This window comes from Oncorhynchus nerka, linkage group LG1, assembly GCF_034236695.1.
Source record: "Oncorhynchus nerka isolate Pitt River linkage group LG1, Oner_Uvic_2.0, whole genome shotgun sequence".
Taxonomy (NCBI): domain Eukaryota; kingdom Metazoa; phylum Chordata; class Actinopteri; order Salmoniformes; family Salmonidae; genus Oncorhynchus; species Oncorhynchus nerka.
The window spans coordinates 22,499,685-22,514,214 of NC_088396.1; the positions used below are offsets into that span (position 1 = coordinate 22,499,685).

The 14,530-nt window shown below is 45.6% G+C and overlaps 1 protein-coding gene across 3 annotated transcripts in view; it reads left to right on the forward strand.

Annotated features, from left to right (window-relative positions):
- Positions 1–14,530, forward strand: part of LOC115120436 (phospholipid-transporting ATPase IH) — an 87,290-nt gene that overhangs the window by 31,017 nt on the left and 41,743 nt on the right. For all 3 annotated transcript variants that reach the window (XM_029649407.2, XM_029649479.2, XM_029649550.2), the window contains exons 2-5: positions 12,887–13,009; positions 13,490–13,579; positions 13,891–13,971; positions 14,352–14,459. In XM_029649407.2, coding sequence (XP_029505267.1) covers positions 12,887–13,009; positions 13,490–13,579; positions 13,891–13,971; positions 14,352–14,459 — 402 coding nt within the window. The remainder of the gene's footprint in view (positions 1–12,886; positions 13,010–13,489; positions 13,580–13,890; positions 13,972–14,351; positions 14,460–14,530) is intronic.

The window sequence follows — 14,530 nt, forward strand, 5'->3', positions numbered from 1 at the left end:
TTGTCCTGTAGTTCATTCAATGTAATTAGAGAATCCAGTGGGTTCTGGTAGTCTTTAATAGTTGATTCTAACATTTGTATTTGATCATGTATATGTTTTTGCTGTTTGTTCTTTGTTAATAGAGCCAAAAAGGTTGGAGAAGTGGTTTACCCATACATCTCCATTTTGGATAGATAACTCTTCGTGTTGTTGTTTGTTTAGTCTTTTCCAATTTTCCCAGAGGTTTTTTGATTCTATGGATTCTTCAATTACATTGAGCTGATTTCTGACGTGCTGTTCCTTCTTTTTCCGTAGTGTATTTCTGTATTGTTTTAGTAATTCACCGTAGGGAAGGCGTAGATTCGGGTTTTCTAGGTCTCTATGTTTTTGGTTGGACAGGTTTCTCAATTTCTTTCTTTAGGTTTTTGCGTTCGTCATCAAACCATTTGTCATTTTTGTTAATTTTCTTAGGTTGTCTGCTTGCAATTTTTAGACTTGTTAGGGAAGCTGAGAGGTAAAATATACTGTTTAGGTTTTCTACTGCCAAGTTTACACCTTCACTATTACAGTGAAACCTTTTGTTCAGGAAATTGTCTAGAAGGTATTTCATTTGTTTCATCTAATTGTGTAGATTTCCACACTATTTTCCATCTACAGCATTTCTTAATATTATTCAGTTCCTTTGGCTTTGATGCCTCATGCTTGAGCGTAACTCTGTGCAAGTAGAGTGTGATTTTGCTGTGATCTGATAAGGGTGTCAGTGGACTGACTGTGAACGCTCTGAGAGACTCTGGGTTGAGGTCAGTTATAAAGTAGTCTACAGTACTACTGCCAAGAGATGAGCTATAGGTGTACCTACCATAGGAGTCCCCTCAAAGCCTACCATTAACTATGTACATACCCGGCGTCCGACACAGCTGCAGGAGTTGTGACCCGTTTTTGTTGGTTATGTTGTGGTAGTTGTGTCTAGAGGGGCATATGTGGGAGGGAATGCTGTCACCTCCAGGTAGGTGTTTGTCCCTCTGTGTGCTGAGGGTGTCAGGTTCTGGCATTTAGGTACATGTCCCTGAGTCTGGAAATTGTTGATCTCCCCCTCAAGGATGTAGAAGCTGGGATTCTATTGGGGGGATGTAAACCCAGCAAAAAAAAAAGAAATGTCCCTTTTACAGGACCCTGTCAAAGATCATTTGTAAAAATCCAAATAACTTCACAGATCTTCATTGTAAATGGTTTAAACACTGTTTCCCATAATTGTTCAATGAACAATGAACAATTAATGAACATGCTCCTGTGGAAAGGTCGTTAAGAAACTAACAGCTTACAGACGGTAGGTAATTAAGGTCACAGTTAAGAAAACTTAGGACACTAAAGGGGCCTTTCTACCGAAACACCAAAAGAAAGATGGCCAGGGTCCCTGCTCATCTGCGTGAATGTGCCTTAGGCATGCTGCAAGGAGGCATGAGGACTGCATATGTGGCCAGAGCGATAAATTGCATTGTCTGTACTGTGAGACGCCTAAGACAGCGCTACAGGGAGACAGAACGGACAGCTGATCATCCTCGCAGTGGCAGACCACGTGTAACACCTGCACAGGATCTGTAAATCTGAACATCACTCCTGCGGGACAGGTGCAGGATGGCAACAACAACTGCCCGAGTTACACCAGGAACGCACAATCCCTCCATCAATGCTCAGACTGTCCGCAATAGACAGAGAGGCTGGACTGAGGGCTTGTAGGCCTGTTGTAAGGCAGGTCCTCACCAGACATCACCGGCAACAATGTCGCCTATGGGCACAAACCCACCGTTATTGAACCAGACAGGACTGGCAAAAGTGCTCTTCACTGACGAGTCGCGGTTTTGTCTCACCAGGGGTGATGGTCGGATTCGCGTTTATTGTGGAAGAAATGAGCATTACACCGAAGACTGTACTCTGGAGCGGGATCGATTTGGAGGTGGAGGGTCTGTCATGGTCTTGGGCGGTGTGTCACAGCATCATCGGACTGAGCTTGTTTCAGGGTGAAAGTCTTTTCGTGGTAGCAGGATGGCAATAACCACTTGTGCGTTGGGGAAAGAGGAATAAGCTTTTTCAATCATGCCTTTAGTGCTGTGGCCACTCTTTCCTTATGGGCACTCAGGTAATTTGTGCCTGTGTGAATTAAGATGTGACTGGAGTACCCTAGTCTGTCCTCTGACAACAGCTCCAGGGGATGCCTAGTGTTTGTCCTCTGACAAATCAAATCAAATCAAATTTTATTTGTCACATACACATGGTTAGCAGATGTTAATGTGAGTGTAGCGAAATGCTTGTGCTTCTAGTTCCGACAATGCAGTGATAACCAACAAGTAATCTAACTAACAATTCCAAAACTACTGTCTTATACACAGTGTAAGGGGATAAGGAATATGTACATAAGGATATATGAATGAGTGATGGTACAGAGCAGCATACAGTAGATGGTATCGAGTACAGTATATACATATGAGATGAGTATGTAGACAAAGTAAACAAAGTGGCATAGTTAAAGTGGCTAGTGATACATGTATTACATAAGGATGCAGTCGATGATGTAGAGTACAGGATATACGTATGCATATGAGATGAATAATGTAGGGTAAGTAACATTATATAAGGTAGCATTGTTTAAAGTGGCTGGCTAGTGATATATTTACATCATTTCCCATCAATTCCCATTATTAAAGTGGCTGGAGTTGGGTCAGTGTCAATGACAGTGTGTTGGCAACAGCCACTCAATGTTAGTGGTGGCTGTTTAACAGTCTGATGGCCTTGAGATAGAAGCTGTTTTTCAGTCTCTCGGTCCCAGCTTTGATGCACCTGTACTGACCTCGTCTTCTGGATGATAGCGGGGTGAACAGGCAGTGGTTCGGTGGTTGATGTCCTTGATGATCTTTATGGCCTTCCTGTAACATCGGGTGGTGTAGGTGTCCTGGAGGGCAGGTAGTTTGCCCCGGTGATGCGTTGTGCAGACCTCACTACCCTCTGGAGAGCCTTACGGTTGAGGGCGGAGCAGTTGCCGTACCAGGCGGTGATACAGCCCGCCAGGATGCTCTCGATTGTGCATCTGTAGAAGTTTGTGAGTGCTTTTGGTGACAAGCCGAATTTCTTCAGCCTCCTGAGGTTGAAGAGGCGCTGCTGCGCCTTCTTCACGACGCTGTCAGTGTGAGTGGACCAATTCAGTTTGTCTGTGATGTGTATGCCGAGGAACTTAATACTTGCTACCCTCTCCACTACTGTTCCATCGATGTGGATAGGGGGGTGTTCCCTCTGCTGTTTCCTGAAGTCCACAATTATCTCCTTAGTTTTGTTGACGTTGAGTGTGAGGTTATTTTCCTGACACCACACTCCGAGGGCCCTCACCTCCTCCCTGTAGGCCGTCTCGTCGTTGTTGGTAATCAAGCCTACCACTGTTGTGTCGTCCGCAAACTTGATGATTGAGTTGGAGGCGTGCGTGGCCACGCAGTCGTGGGTGAACAGGGAGTACAGGAGAGGGCTCAGAACGCACCCTTGTGGGGCCCCCGTGTTGAGGATCAGCGGGGAGGAGATGTTGTTGCCTACCCTCACCACCTGGGGGCGGCCCGTCAGGAAGTCCAGTACCCAGTTGCACAGGGTGGGGTCGAGACCCAGGGTCTCGAGCTTGATGACGAGCTTGGAGGGTACTATGGTGTTGAATGCCGAGCTGTAGTCGATGAACAGCATTCTCACATAGGTATTCCTCTTGTCCAGGTGGGTTAGGGCAGTGTGCAGTGTGGTTGAGATTGCATCGTCTGTGGAACTATTTGGGCGGTAAGCAAATTGGAGTGGGTCTAGGGTGTCAGGTAGGGTGGAGGTGATATGGTCCTTGACTAGTCTCTCAAAGCACTTCATGATGACGGAAGTGAGTGCTACGGGGCGGTAGTCGTTTAGCTCAGTTACCTTAGCTTTCTTGGGAACAGGAACAATGGTGGCCCTCTTGAAGCATGTGGGAACAGCAGACTGGTATAGGGATTGATTGAATATGTCCGTAAACATACCGGCCAGCTGGTCTGGCATGCTCTGAGGGCGCGGCTGGGGATGCCGTCTGGGCCTGCAGCCTTGCGAGGGTTAACACGTTTAAATGTCTTACTCACCTCGGCTGCAGTGAAGGAGAGACCACATGTTTTCGTTGCAGGCCGTGTCAGTGGCACTGTATTGTCCTCAAAGCGGGCAAAAAAGTTATTTAGTCTGCCTGGGAGCAAGACATCCTGGTCCGTGACTGGGCTGGGTTTCTTCTTGTAGTCCGTGATTGACTGTAGACCCTGCCACATGCCTCTTGTGTCTGAGCCGTTGAATTGAGATTCTACTTTGTCTCTGTACTGACGCTTAGCTTGTTTAATAGCCTTGCGGAGGGAATAGCTGCACTGTTTGTATTCGGTCATGTTGCCAGACACCTTGCCCTGATTAAAAGCAGTGGTTCGCGCTTTCAGTTTCACGCGAATGCTGCCATCAATCCACGGTTTCTGGTTAGGGAATGTTTTTATCGTTGCTATGGGAACGACATCTTCAACGCACGTTCTAATGAACTCGCACACCGAATCAGCGTATTCGTCAATATTTTTATCAGACGCAATACGAAACATGTCCCATCCACATGATGGAAGCAGTCTTGGAGTGTGGAGTCAGCTTGGTCTGACCAGCGTTGGACAGACCTCAGCGTGGGAGCCTCTTGTTTCAGTTTCTGCCTGTAGGCAGGGATCAACAAAATGGAGTCGTGGTCAGCTTTTCCGAAAGGGGTCCGGGGCAGGGCCTAATATGCGTCGCGGAAGTTAGAGTAACAGTGATCCAGGGTTTTACCACCCCTGGTTGCGCAATCGATATGCTGATAAAATTTAGGGAGTCTTGTTTTCAGATTAGCTTTGTTAAAATCCCCAGCTACAATGAATGCAGCCTCCGGATAAATGGTTTCCAGTTTGCAAAGAGTTAAATAAAGTTCGTTCAGAGCCATCGACGTGTCTGCTTGGGGGGGATATATACGGCTGTGATTATAATCGAAGATAATTCTCTTGGAAGATAATGCGGTCTACATTTGATTGTGAGGAATTCTAAATCAGGTGAACAGAAGGATTTGAGTTCCTGTATGTTTCCTTCATCACACCATGTCTCGTTAGTCATGAGGCATACGCCCCCGTCACTCTTCTTACCAGAAAGATGTTTGTTTCTGTCGGCGCGATGCGTGGAGAAACCCGTTGGCTGCACCGCATCGGATAGCGTCTTCCCAGTAAGCCATGTTTCCGTGAAGCAGAGAACGTTTCAGTCTCTGATGTCCCTCTGGAATGCTACCCTTGCTCGGATTTCATCAACCTTTGTTGTCAAGAGACTGGACATTGGCAAGAAGAATGCTGGGGAGTGGTGCGTGATGTGCCCTTGTCCTGAGTCTGACCAGAAGACCGCTATGTTTCCCTCTTTTTCTGAGTCGTTTCCTTGGGTCGCTGCATGCGATCCATTCCGTTGTCCTGTTTGTAAGGCAGAACACAGGATCCGCGTCGCGGAAAACATATTCTTGGTCGTACTGATGGTGAGTTGACGCTGATCTTATATTCAGTAGTTCTTCTCGACTGTATGTAATGAAACCTAAGATGACCTGGGGTACTAATGTAAGAAATAACACGTAAAAAAACAAAAACTGCATAGTTTCCTAGGAACGCGAAGCGAGGCGGCCATCTCTGTCGGCGCCGGAAGTAGACAACAGCTCCAGGGGATGCCTAGTGTTTGTCCTCTGACAACAGCTCCAGGGGATGCCTAGTGTTTGTCCTCTGACAACAGCTCCAGGGGATGCCTAGTGTTTGTCCTCTGACAACAGCTCCAGGGGATGCCTAGTGTTTGTCCTCTGACAACAGCTCCAGGGGATGCCTAGTGTTTGTCCTCTGACAACAGCTCCAGGGGATGCCTAGTGTTTGTCCTCTGACAACAGCTCCAGGGCATGCCTAGTGTTTGTCCTCTGACAACAGCTCCAGGGGATGCCTAGTGTTTGTCCTCTGACAACAGCTCCAGGGGATGCCTAGTGTTTGTCCTCTGACAACAGCTCCAGGGGATGCCTAGTGTTTGTCCTCTGACAACAGCTCCAGGGGATGCCTAGTGTCTGTCCTCTGACAACAGCTCCAGGGGATGCCTAGTGTTTGTCCTCTGACAACAGCTCCAGGGGATGCCTAGTGTTTGTCCTCTGACAACAGCTCCAGGGGATGCCTAGTGTCTGTCCTCTGACAACAGCTCCAGGGGATGCCTAGTGTCTGTCCTCTGACAACAGCTCCAGGGGATGCCTAGTGTATGTCCTCTGACAACAGCTCCAGGGGATGCCTAGTGTTTGTCCTCTGACAACAGCTCCAGGGCATGCCTAGTGTTTGTGCACCAGAGTTTAGCCACTTAGTGTTTGGGCAAAAAGTTTATCCTTTTGAATGCATTTGCCATTTGAGTCAATGAGGAGCACAATCTCTGGCTCGGTGGATGGGGGGAGATTGTCGTCAGGAGGGCTATTGGGGGAGCTGACAGGGGGGCTGTTGGGGGTCTGTTGGGTTGGTGGGTCCTGTGTTGTCTGTCCAGTTGAGGTGGGCTGTTCTGCTGGCTTGTCTTGGGGAGTGTCCTGCTCTCTGTCACATCTCAGCTTTGTCACCTCCTTCAGTGCCATGTGTGCGTCTTTAAGCTCTCTCAGACAGCCGTCCTTCTCCACCTTCTGCCCTCTGGGTCTTGTTGGGGGGTGGAGGGGTGTTGTACTGGTCCATTTCATGGTTTTGTTCTGTCTGGATTGTGTGGACTAGCTCTCTGAGCTCCACCATGTCTCTCTCCACCTCTGTGAATTTGTCCCTCTCAGTGATGGAGGTGCAGTGCAGTTGTAGGACCTTGTATTCAGTGATGGGGGGGGGTGACTATCATCGTCTGCAGGACAGTTTGAAGAGGTGTGATCAGACTCACTCCGGATGGGGGAGTCGTCACGTAGCTTCAGACTAAATATTACTGTTGTGTGTTGGATGGTGTTTTTTCTCTTGATAGTCCTTGGTAGAACAAGTCCAGTCAGGAAATATTGTCCAAAATGTTACATTTCAGAGTAAAAAAATCACAGTATGAAAACTCAAACCAACTTTATTCTTCCCAGAGGATCAATACAGATGCATCAGACAACGACATTTCACACAAGTGCTGAATCTCCTCCTACTCATCTGAACAGACATAGTATCTTTGTTGCTAGGCAGGAAACAAAGTGATACGGGCCAGAAACTTTCTCCCTTAACATGACCTGACCTCAACCCCCTTCATCACTAATCCATGTCTCTCTCCCCTTACCAATGCCTGCCACGGGATCACTTCCCTACACTCAGCACAATTCAAGCTTTATTGCACACAATATATACTATATACCTTCTTCCTACAGATAACCATTAACTTCTGGTGTAGACCCTCTAAACCTAAACACTCAATAGGATACCTGATAATGAACCCTATCCCACGTTTAGGAGTTAGTATCCATCAGTCCCCCGTTTCTGAACATTTCCCTCCATACTGTTCAACATTACATTCAACTTATAAATGGACAAACATGAACAAAATATAAAACATAATTAACATTCACAGTGAGGTTTACAAACTTGGAGACTCATGGCCTCTGTTCTATGATCACACGAGTCTTTCCATTTCTCAGAACACTGAAAATAACGTGTCCACTGGAGCTGTTGACTTCTTCCTCTTTCTCCTTCTGGTTCCTAAGAGAGTGATAGCACAAGATTGTAAAAGCAACGCCAAACACAAAACATAACAGTATGAACAATGTGGTAAGCTATGCATCATTATATATGAATGAAAACCTAAAGATTGATAACGTGACAATTCCCACTCTCTACTCACCTGACTATGCCTTCAGGATACTTTTCTGCTGAGTTTGTGCCAAAAAATGAAAGCCCTAAAAAGCCTCCTCATGCTTTCGCCCTGTCTTCCCTGTCTGACCACAGGATCCAGGAGGTGTTCCCAAGCCATGTCATCCTCACTTTGCTCCCCATCTCCTTCTTTGCCACTTGATAGGCAGGCCACCTGATAGGCAGGCCACCTGATAGGCAGGTCACCTGATAGGCAAGTGTGTATCCCTAATCTACACTACATCCTCTTGAGGTAACTCAGCACTGTATATGCTTTCACATCGATGCCTCCAGAATGTTGTCCAGGGTACAATTACCCCAACATCTATCCTTTCATATGATGCATTAACCAATAAAGCCCGACCTAACTTTGATGTTTAAAGTGTCTCCCAAACCCAACCCATCTGCATGTCTACAGTGGAATCTAGTGTCGCTCTCTCTAGCTCTGCTTCCTCTGTCATGGCGTCTTCAAGCTCACCCATTATGCACCTGGATCTCACTATGCACCCACCGAGGAGAGACATGACGATCTTTACCGCTGCAGGTGCTGTAAGCAGTACTCTGTGTGGAACAGACCAACATTGTCCCAACACCCCAGCCTGGTGTATCTTGATGTACACTCAATCTCCAGAATTCAGCCCACGCCTCGGTTATCTCCTGCTCCTCATGTGCCGCTTCCACCTGGGAATATACACATTGCAACGTATGGGTCATTTCCTGACAACAGACTCTCCCCTTAGCCCAGATCACTAATCAGTGGCGTGAATAACAGCCCCCGGTATTCCCATCGTTCGCCCAGTTACCAAGCCATGTGGCAGGAGTCCTCATAAAATATGCCAACAATGCTACTAAAGTAACCCCTGCTACTACTAACAAGACTATAGCCTCCTTCAATTATTGTCCCTACAGCGACTGCCGTGAGAATAACTACTGCATGTAATCTGTCAAGTGTTCGGCGGCTGTTAGAAATTGGCAAAGAGATGAATGAGTTTGAAGAATATCTGAGTCACAGGTTTCTTGAAAGTTCACCATAGTGTCTGAAATGCCAACACAATCTCTGCTACTCTCACCACGATATCAAATCAAATCAAATTTTATTTGTCACATACACATGGTTAGCAGATGTTAATGCGAGTGTAGCGAAATGCTTGTGCTTCTAGTTCCGACAATGCAGTGATAACCAACAAGTAATCTAACTAACAATTCCAAAACTACTGTCTTATACACAGTGTAAGGGGATAAGGAATATGTACATAAGGATATATGAATGAGTGATGGTACAGAGCAGCATACAGTAGATGGTATCGAGTACAGTATATACATATGAGATGAGTATGTAGACAAAGTAAACAAAGTGGCATAGTTAAAGTGGCTAGTGACATAAGAATGCAGTCGATGATCTAGAGTACAGTATATACATATGCATATGAGATGAATAATGTAGGGTAAGTAACATTATATAAGGTAGCATTGTTTAAAGTGGCTAGTGATATATTTACATCATTTCCCATCAATTCCCATTATTAAAGTGGCTGGAGTTGGGTCAGTGTCAATGACAGTGTGTTGGCAGCAGCCACTCAATGTTAGTGGTTGCTGTTTAACAGTCTGATGGCCTTGAGATAGAAGCTGTTTTTCAGTCTCTCGGTCCCAGCTTTGATGCACCTGTACTGACCTCGCCTTCTGGATGATAGCGGGGTGAACAGGCAGTGGTTCGGGTGGTTGATGTCCTTGATGATCTTTATGGCCTTCCTGTAACATCGGGTGGTGTAGGTGTCCTGGAGGGCAGGTAGTTTGCCCCCGGTGATGCATTGTGATCTGGGTACTCTCACCGCATTCAATTTAACTTCATAATAGTCCCTATATTGTGCAGTTAGCTGTCCTCCCTCTCCTACAAGCCATCTCCTGTAACAATATACCTAGTCTCTGAGAATGATACCGTTCTATCAACACAACCTTAGTTTATGAGCACCCACAGATCTCCACCCCAGTCACATTGGATCACACTTAACAGCCCTATGCAAACATTTTCTCAAACACAGACCTCGTGTACCTCACCTCCTGCTACAGATACATTTGCACCTATCATTCCATCTAACCCATAACACACTAGTCACTGCTCCTAATGCACCTCTACAGTTATAAACCTACTAAAACATTCTCAAATCAATTAGTCAATATACATCAGTCCCTCCTCTGGAACAATGATCACTTATGTTCCACAAAACCTAAAAACATATTGACTTGAAAAGGAAAGAGATAAAGTACATGTTTAATGATTTCACACCACCCTTGATGCGACTAAAACTGGGGAAAGCAGCGTCCATCTGCTCTGTTCTATACACATGTGATGCTGGTCTCCCTGCGGTCTCCTCATATTCATCATTGGGTGTTAACGCAAAACACAGACTGAGCCTTGTATGCAATTAATTGTACCATATCATATAAAAATTCTGATGACATGATAAAATAAAAAACCTTCATGGTTGACCTATCATCCAGTGAGTTCTCTAATAACCTCCCTGTCGGAGGACACTTAAAGATACGGTTTCTAAAGCCCCCCTAGGCCTAATACATTTGAGCAGTGCCCCCACCCCTCACCGTTTGAGAGCAACTCTCTCTCGCTGTATCCAATTCATAACTAAAACATTTGATCAATTATCCAACCCAAATTTAGAATGACAGTCTTAAGTACTTTACTTTAAGTCTGACTCGAAGTCATCCTATCCTACACCTCATCCCGGTTAGAATGTACATTTATAAATGGGACCTTTTTAGTGCCGGTAATAACTCTTCTCATTACACAGCCTGTTTTCCTGTCGTGAGTGGGCTGGTAATGATAGATCGGTATCTCAATGCATACTTAGTCTAAATTGTTTGCAGTGTGTAGACCTTATTACATTCCACATTTTTTTAAGCATCGAAGACAAATGTCAACAAGCATAACAACATACTGTTAAACCCATTTTCAAACTTAGTTCAAACTCCCTAATTTTACTGGCGACCTCTCAGAAGAGTTACCAGATCAGGGAGTTAGTACCCTAACCCATCGGGGAATCCCAACACTCCAGTAGACCCAATCTGGTGAAATTTGTATCGCAACAAAAACAAAAATGTTATCAGCGAAACACATATCACGTAAGCCTCTAGGAAGAGGGAACTCAATTCCCCGTGGAGTGAAAGGGGTATGGGACTGTAAGAATGACAAAGGCAGAGAATATGTTCCGTTTACAGGGAATTTATTCCTTCACACGGTAAATTTGGGGAAAAGGGGCTGGACGGAACAAAAGCTAAGAAAGTAAATGTCAGAGCCCCGTCTCCTACCTGACCTGCCTTCCCACTACTTACCTAACTTTTAGCACCTCCTGGCGCACTAACCAAGATACAGGGTGGTCCGCCCAGGTCTTACCTAGTGTGCATAGACAGTGAATACTACGGGTTATGTATGCCCGCAGGCCTCTTGCCTAAGCACTCCCTAGGTGTCTTCGCCTTCCCCCCTGGGAACAATACAAACTACTTCACAACAAAAACTGAGAAAAAACTAACTCAGGACATTAAAGAAGCTCTCTCTCTCTCCGAGCAACAAACTAACTCAGGACATTAAAGAAGCTCTCTCTCTCTCTGAGCAACAAACTAACTCAGGACATTAAAGAAGCTCTCTCTCTCTCTGAGCAACAAACTAACTCAGGACATTAAAGAAGCTCTCTGAGCAACAAACTAACTCAGGACATTAAAGAAGCTCTCTCTCTCTCCGAGCAACAAACTAACTCAGGACATTAAAGAAGCGCTCTCTCTCTCCGAGCAACAAACTAACTCAGGACATTAAAGAAGCTCTCTCTCTCTCCGAGTAACAAACTAACTCAGGACATTAAAGAAGCTCTCTCTCTCTCCGAGCAACAAACTAACTCAGGACATTAAAGAAGCTCTCTCTCTCTCCGAGCAACAAACTAACACAGAACATAACAATCAGCTCTCTCAGCAACAACTAACATAGTACATATCAAATGTCTTTCTGAGAACCAACCAACATATGATATAACCCTCAGCTCTCTTCTGAGCAACAGAACACTGGCTTACATAGCTGGAAGAAGGAGTCTAATGGGATACAGCTGTATCCTGACATGGCGGGGGTCACCTCCAATTAGCAATGTGGCCAACCAATCAGCTGCTTGGAGGGAATTTCAGGAAGCCATTTTCCTGAAACACACACATACAAACAAAACCACAACACAGGAACTGGGGAATGTAACAACATATACTTTTCCTTTTTATATGCAGACTGAACAAAATACATGTATATATTTACCCAAAGACCAGGGCCCTCTCTTATTGCTACTGTTACTACAGACGTATCTTGTTCAAACATTCATACACACACACTCGTGCACACACCCCGCGGCCTCACTGTGACTGGGCTTCTAGCCTCCTTACGGGTCTGGCCAATACACCATTACACTAGGGTTTTACCCTCTACAGGAACTATCCTGCTCTGGACTTACTCTGGTTCTAAGAGATTTAGGTATGGAATTTTGATTTGATTTTAATGTTGAGGTTAGTATCCTGTATAAACTTGCATTTTTTGTTTCGCAAGGACTTATCTACATTTATCCAACTGTAATTATTTTTTTGCAGAAGATCTCTTGAGCTCACTCTCACTCTCTCTCTCTCACTCTCACTCACCCTGTGTATTCTATAAAATCACAGTGGTAAAGGCACAGCTGCTATCTGAAGCAACTTTTTCACTTCTGTTTCTTGAGAATCTTGTGGGAGGTAGGTTAATTCAGGGTAGCTCAACTTCCTTATAAAACCTGGATCATGTGTTCTGTAGGAAATGTTTTACTGACACTACTGCTGAACATGAACTTGTTCAATAAGAATGCACATTTTAAATCAAAACGTTTTGCTACAATTTTGCTACAACGTGTTATTCCCTCTTATTGTCTCTCCTCACTTTCTGTCTCTCTCTCTCTCTCTCTCGCTCTCTGTTTCTCGCTCTCTGTGTCTCTCCCCACCCCACCCTTTCTCTCTAACAGTGTGCGGGGGAGGAGTATTGGGTGGACAGTCGTACGGTTTACATCGGTCACAAAGAACCCCCACCGGCGGCCGAGGCCTACATCCCTCAACGTTACCCTGACAACCGCATCGTCTCCTCCAAGGTGAGCAGGTGTCATGGCAACCAAGCCGTCAGCACAACAACCACGTCATTTAGCCCTTACAACCAAGCATGTTGTGCTCTTGTGACAGTATGTCATCTATGATTAGCAACCTCTTAATGTGGGTGACAACCATAGATATCTGCTACTGCTCGAGGTTTGTTAGCCGTTTCTATGAGGAACTGTCATTGTTGACATAAATTTTGGATTCATTTAAGAAAGAAAAGACACACACTGGTATAAAGTGTTATTCCGTCTCTCTAGAAAACATGTTGATAATGTGGGTAATGTCAGTGGAGGCTGCTGAGGGGAGGACGGCTCATAATAATATCTGGAACGGTGCGAATGGCATCAAACACCTGGAAACCATGTATTTGGTGTATTTGATTGAATTCCTCTGATTCCGCTTCAGCCATTACCACAAGCCCGTCCTCCCCAATTAAGGTGCCACCAATCTCCTGTGGTGTGTGTTCTCTCTACCAGTACACCTTATGGAACTTCATCCCCAAGAACCTGTTTGAACAGTTCAGAAGAATCGCCAACTTCTACTTTCTGCTAATCTTCCTGGTCCAGGTGAGAATATGCCATCTCTCTGTTTGATCTGAACCCCAGGGCTGTTTTATTATACATACTGTAAAGACTGCTGTTTCATATTATCAGTTAAACACGTAGGCTATGTGGAGTGAATGGTAGTTAATTGTTTGGCTTGGAATGGCTTATGGTCATGGTCCACGATGGATATGATGGGAGCCTTCCAGTCCCGTCCAGTAGCCGGAGGAGATGATGAACAGTAAGAGGAGGAGACTGGTTGGAGGTGGTCCATCTCTGTACCACGGAGAACCTGAATGAATGATAATCAGCTGGTTCTCTTCCTCTCTCCTCAGCTCATCATAGACACGCCCACCAGCCCTGTCACCAGCGGACTGCCTCTCTTCTTTGTCATCACTGTCACCTCCATTAAACAGGTAGGCGAGACACAGGCACACACACATCCTCTGGTCATTGGTGTTGGTAAATCTAGGGAAGCCTTCCTCCACTGTGTTCCGGTAGTGACAGCAGATGTGATGATGGCAGTGATGCATGAACCACACCTGGCTTATAAAGCCCAGGCCTTATACAATCATTCATCTAAAACATGACATGTTATGTAGAGGCCATGGAAACAGGTCACCATGCTGACGGAATATACCACTAATTGCATACCAGCGATGACCGTATCTCTCTCTCTCTCTCTGTGTGCTCCATTTCTCTCTCTGTGTGTGTGCTCCATTTCTCCCCACAATCCTGCATGCCCTTTCCTCTTTGTATCTCTCAAACCCCTCCGTCCTCCCCTTCTCTCCTCCAGGGTTATGAAGACTGGCTGAGACACAAGGCAGACTGCAGTATAAATGAGTGTCCTGTGGACATGGTGCAGCAGGGGACGGTGGTGAGGACACAGAGCTCCAAGCTACGGGTACTACTACCCTATTAATGGCTCTTCTACTCTCCAGTCTACTACACATTATTATGACTCCTTTGGGCCTC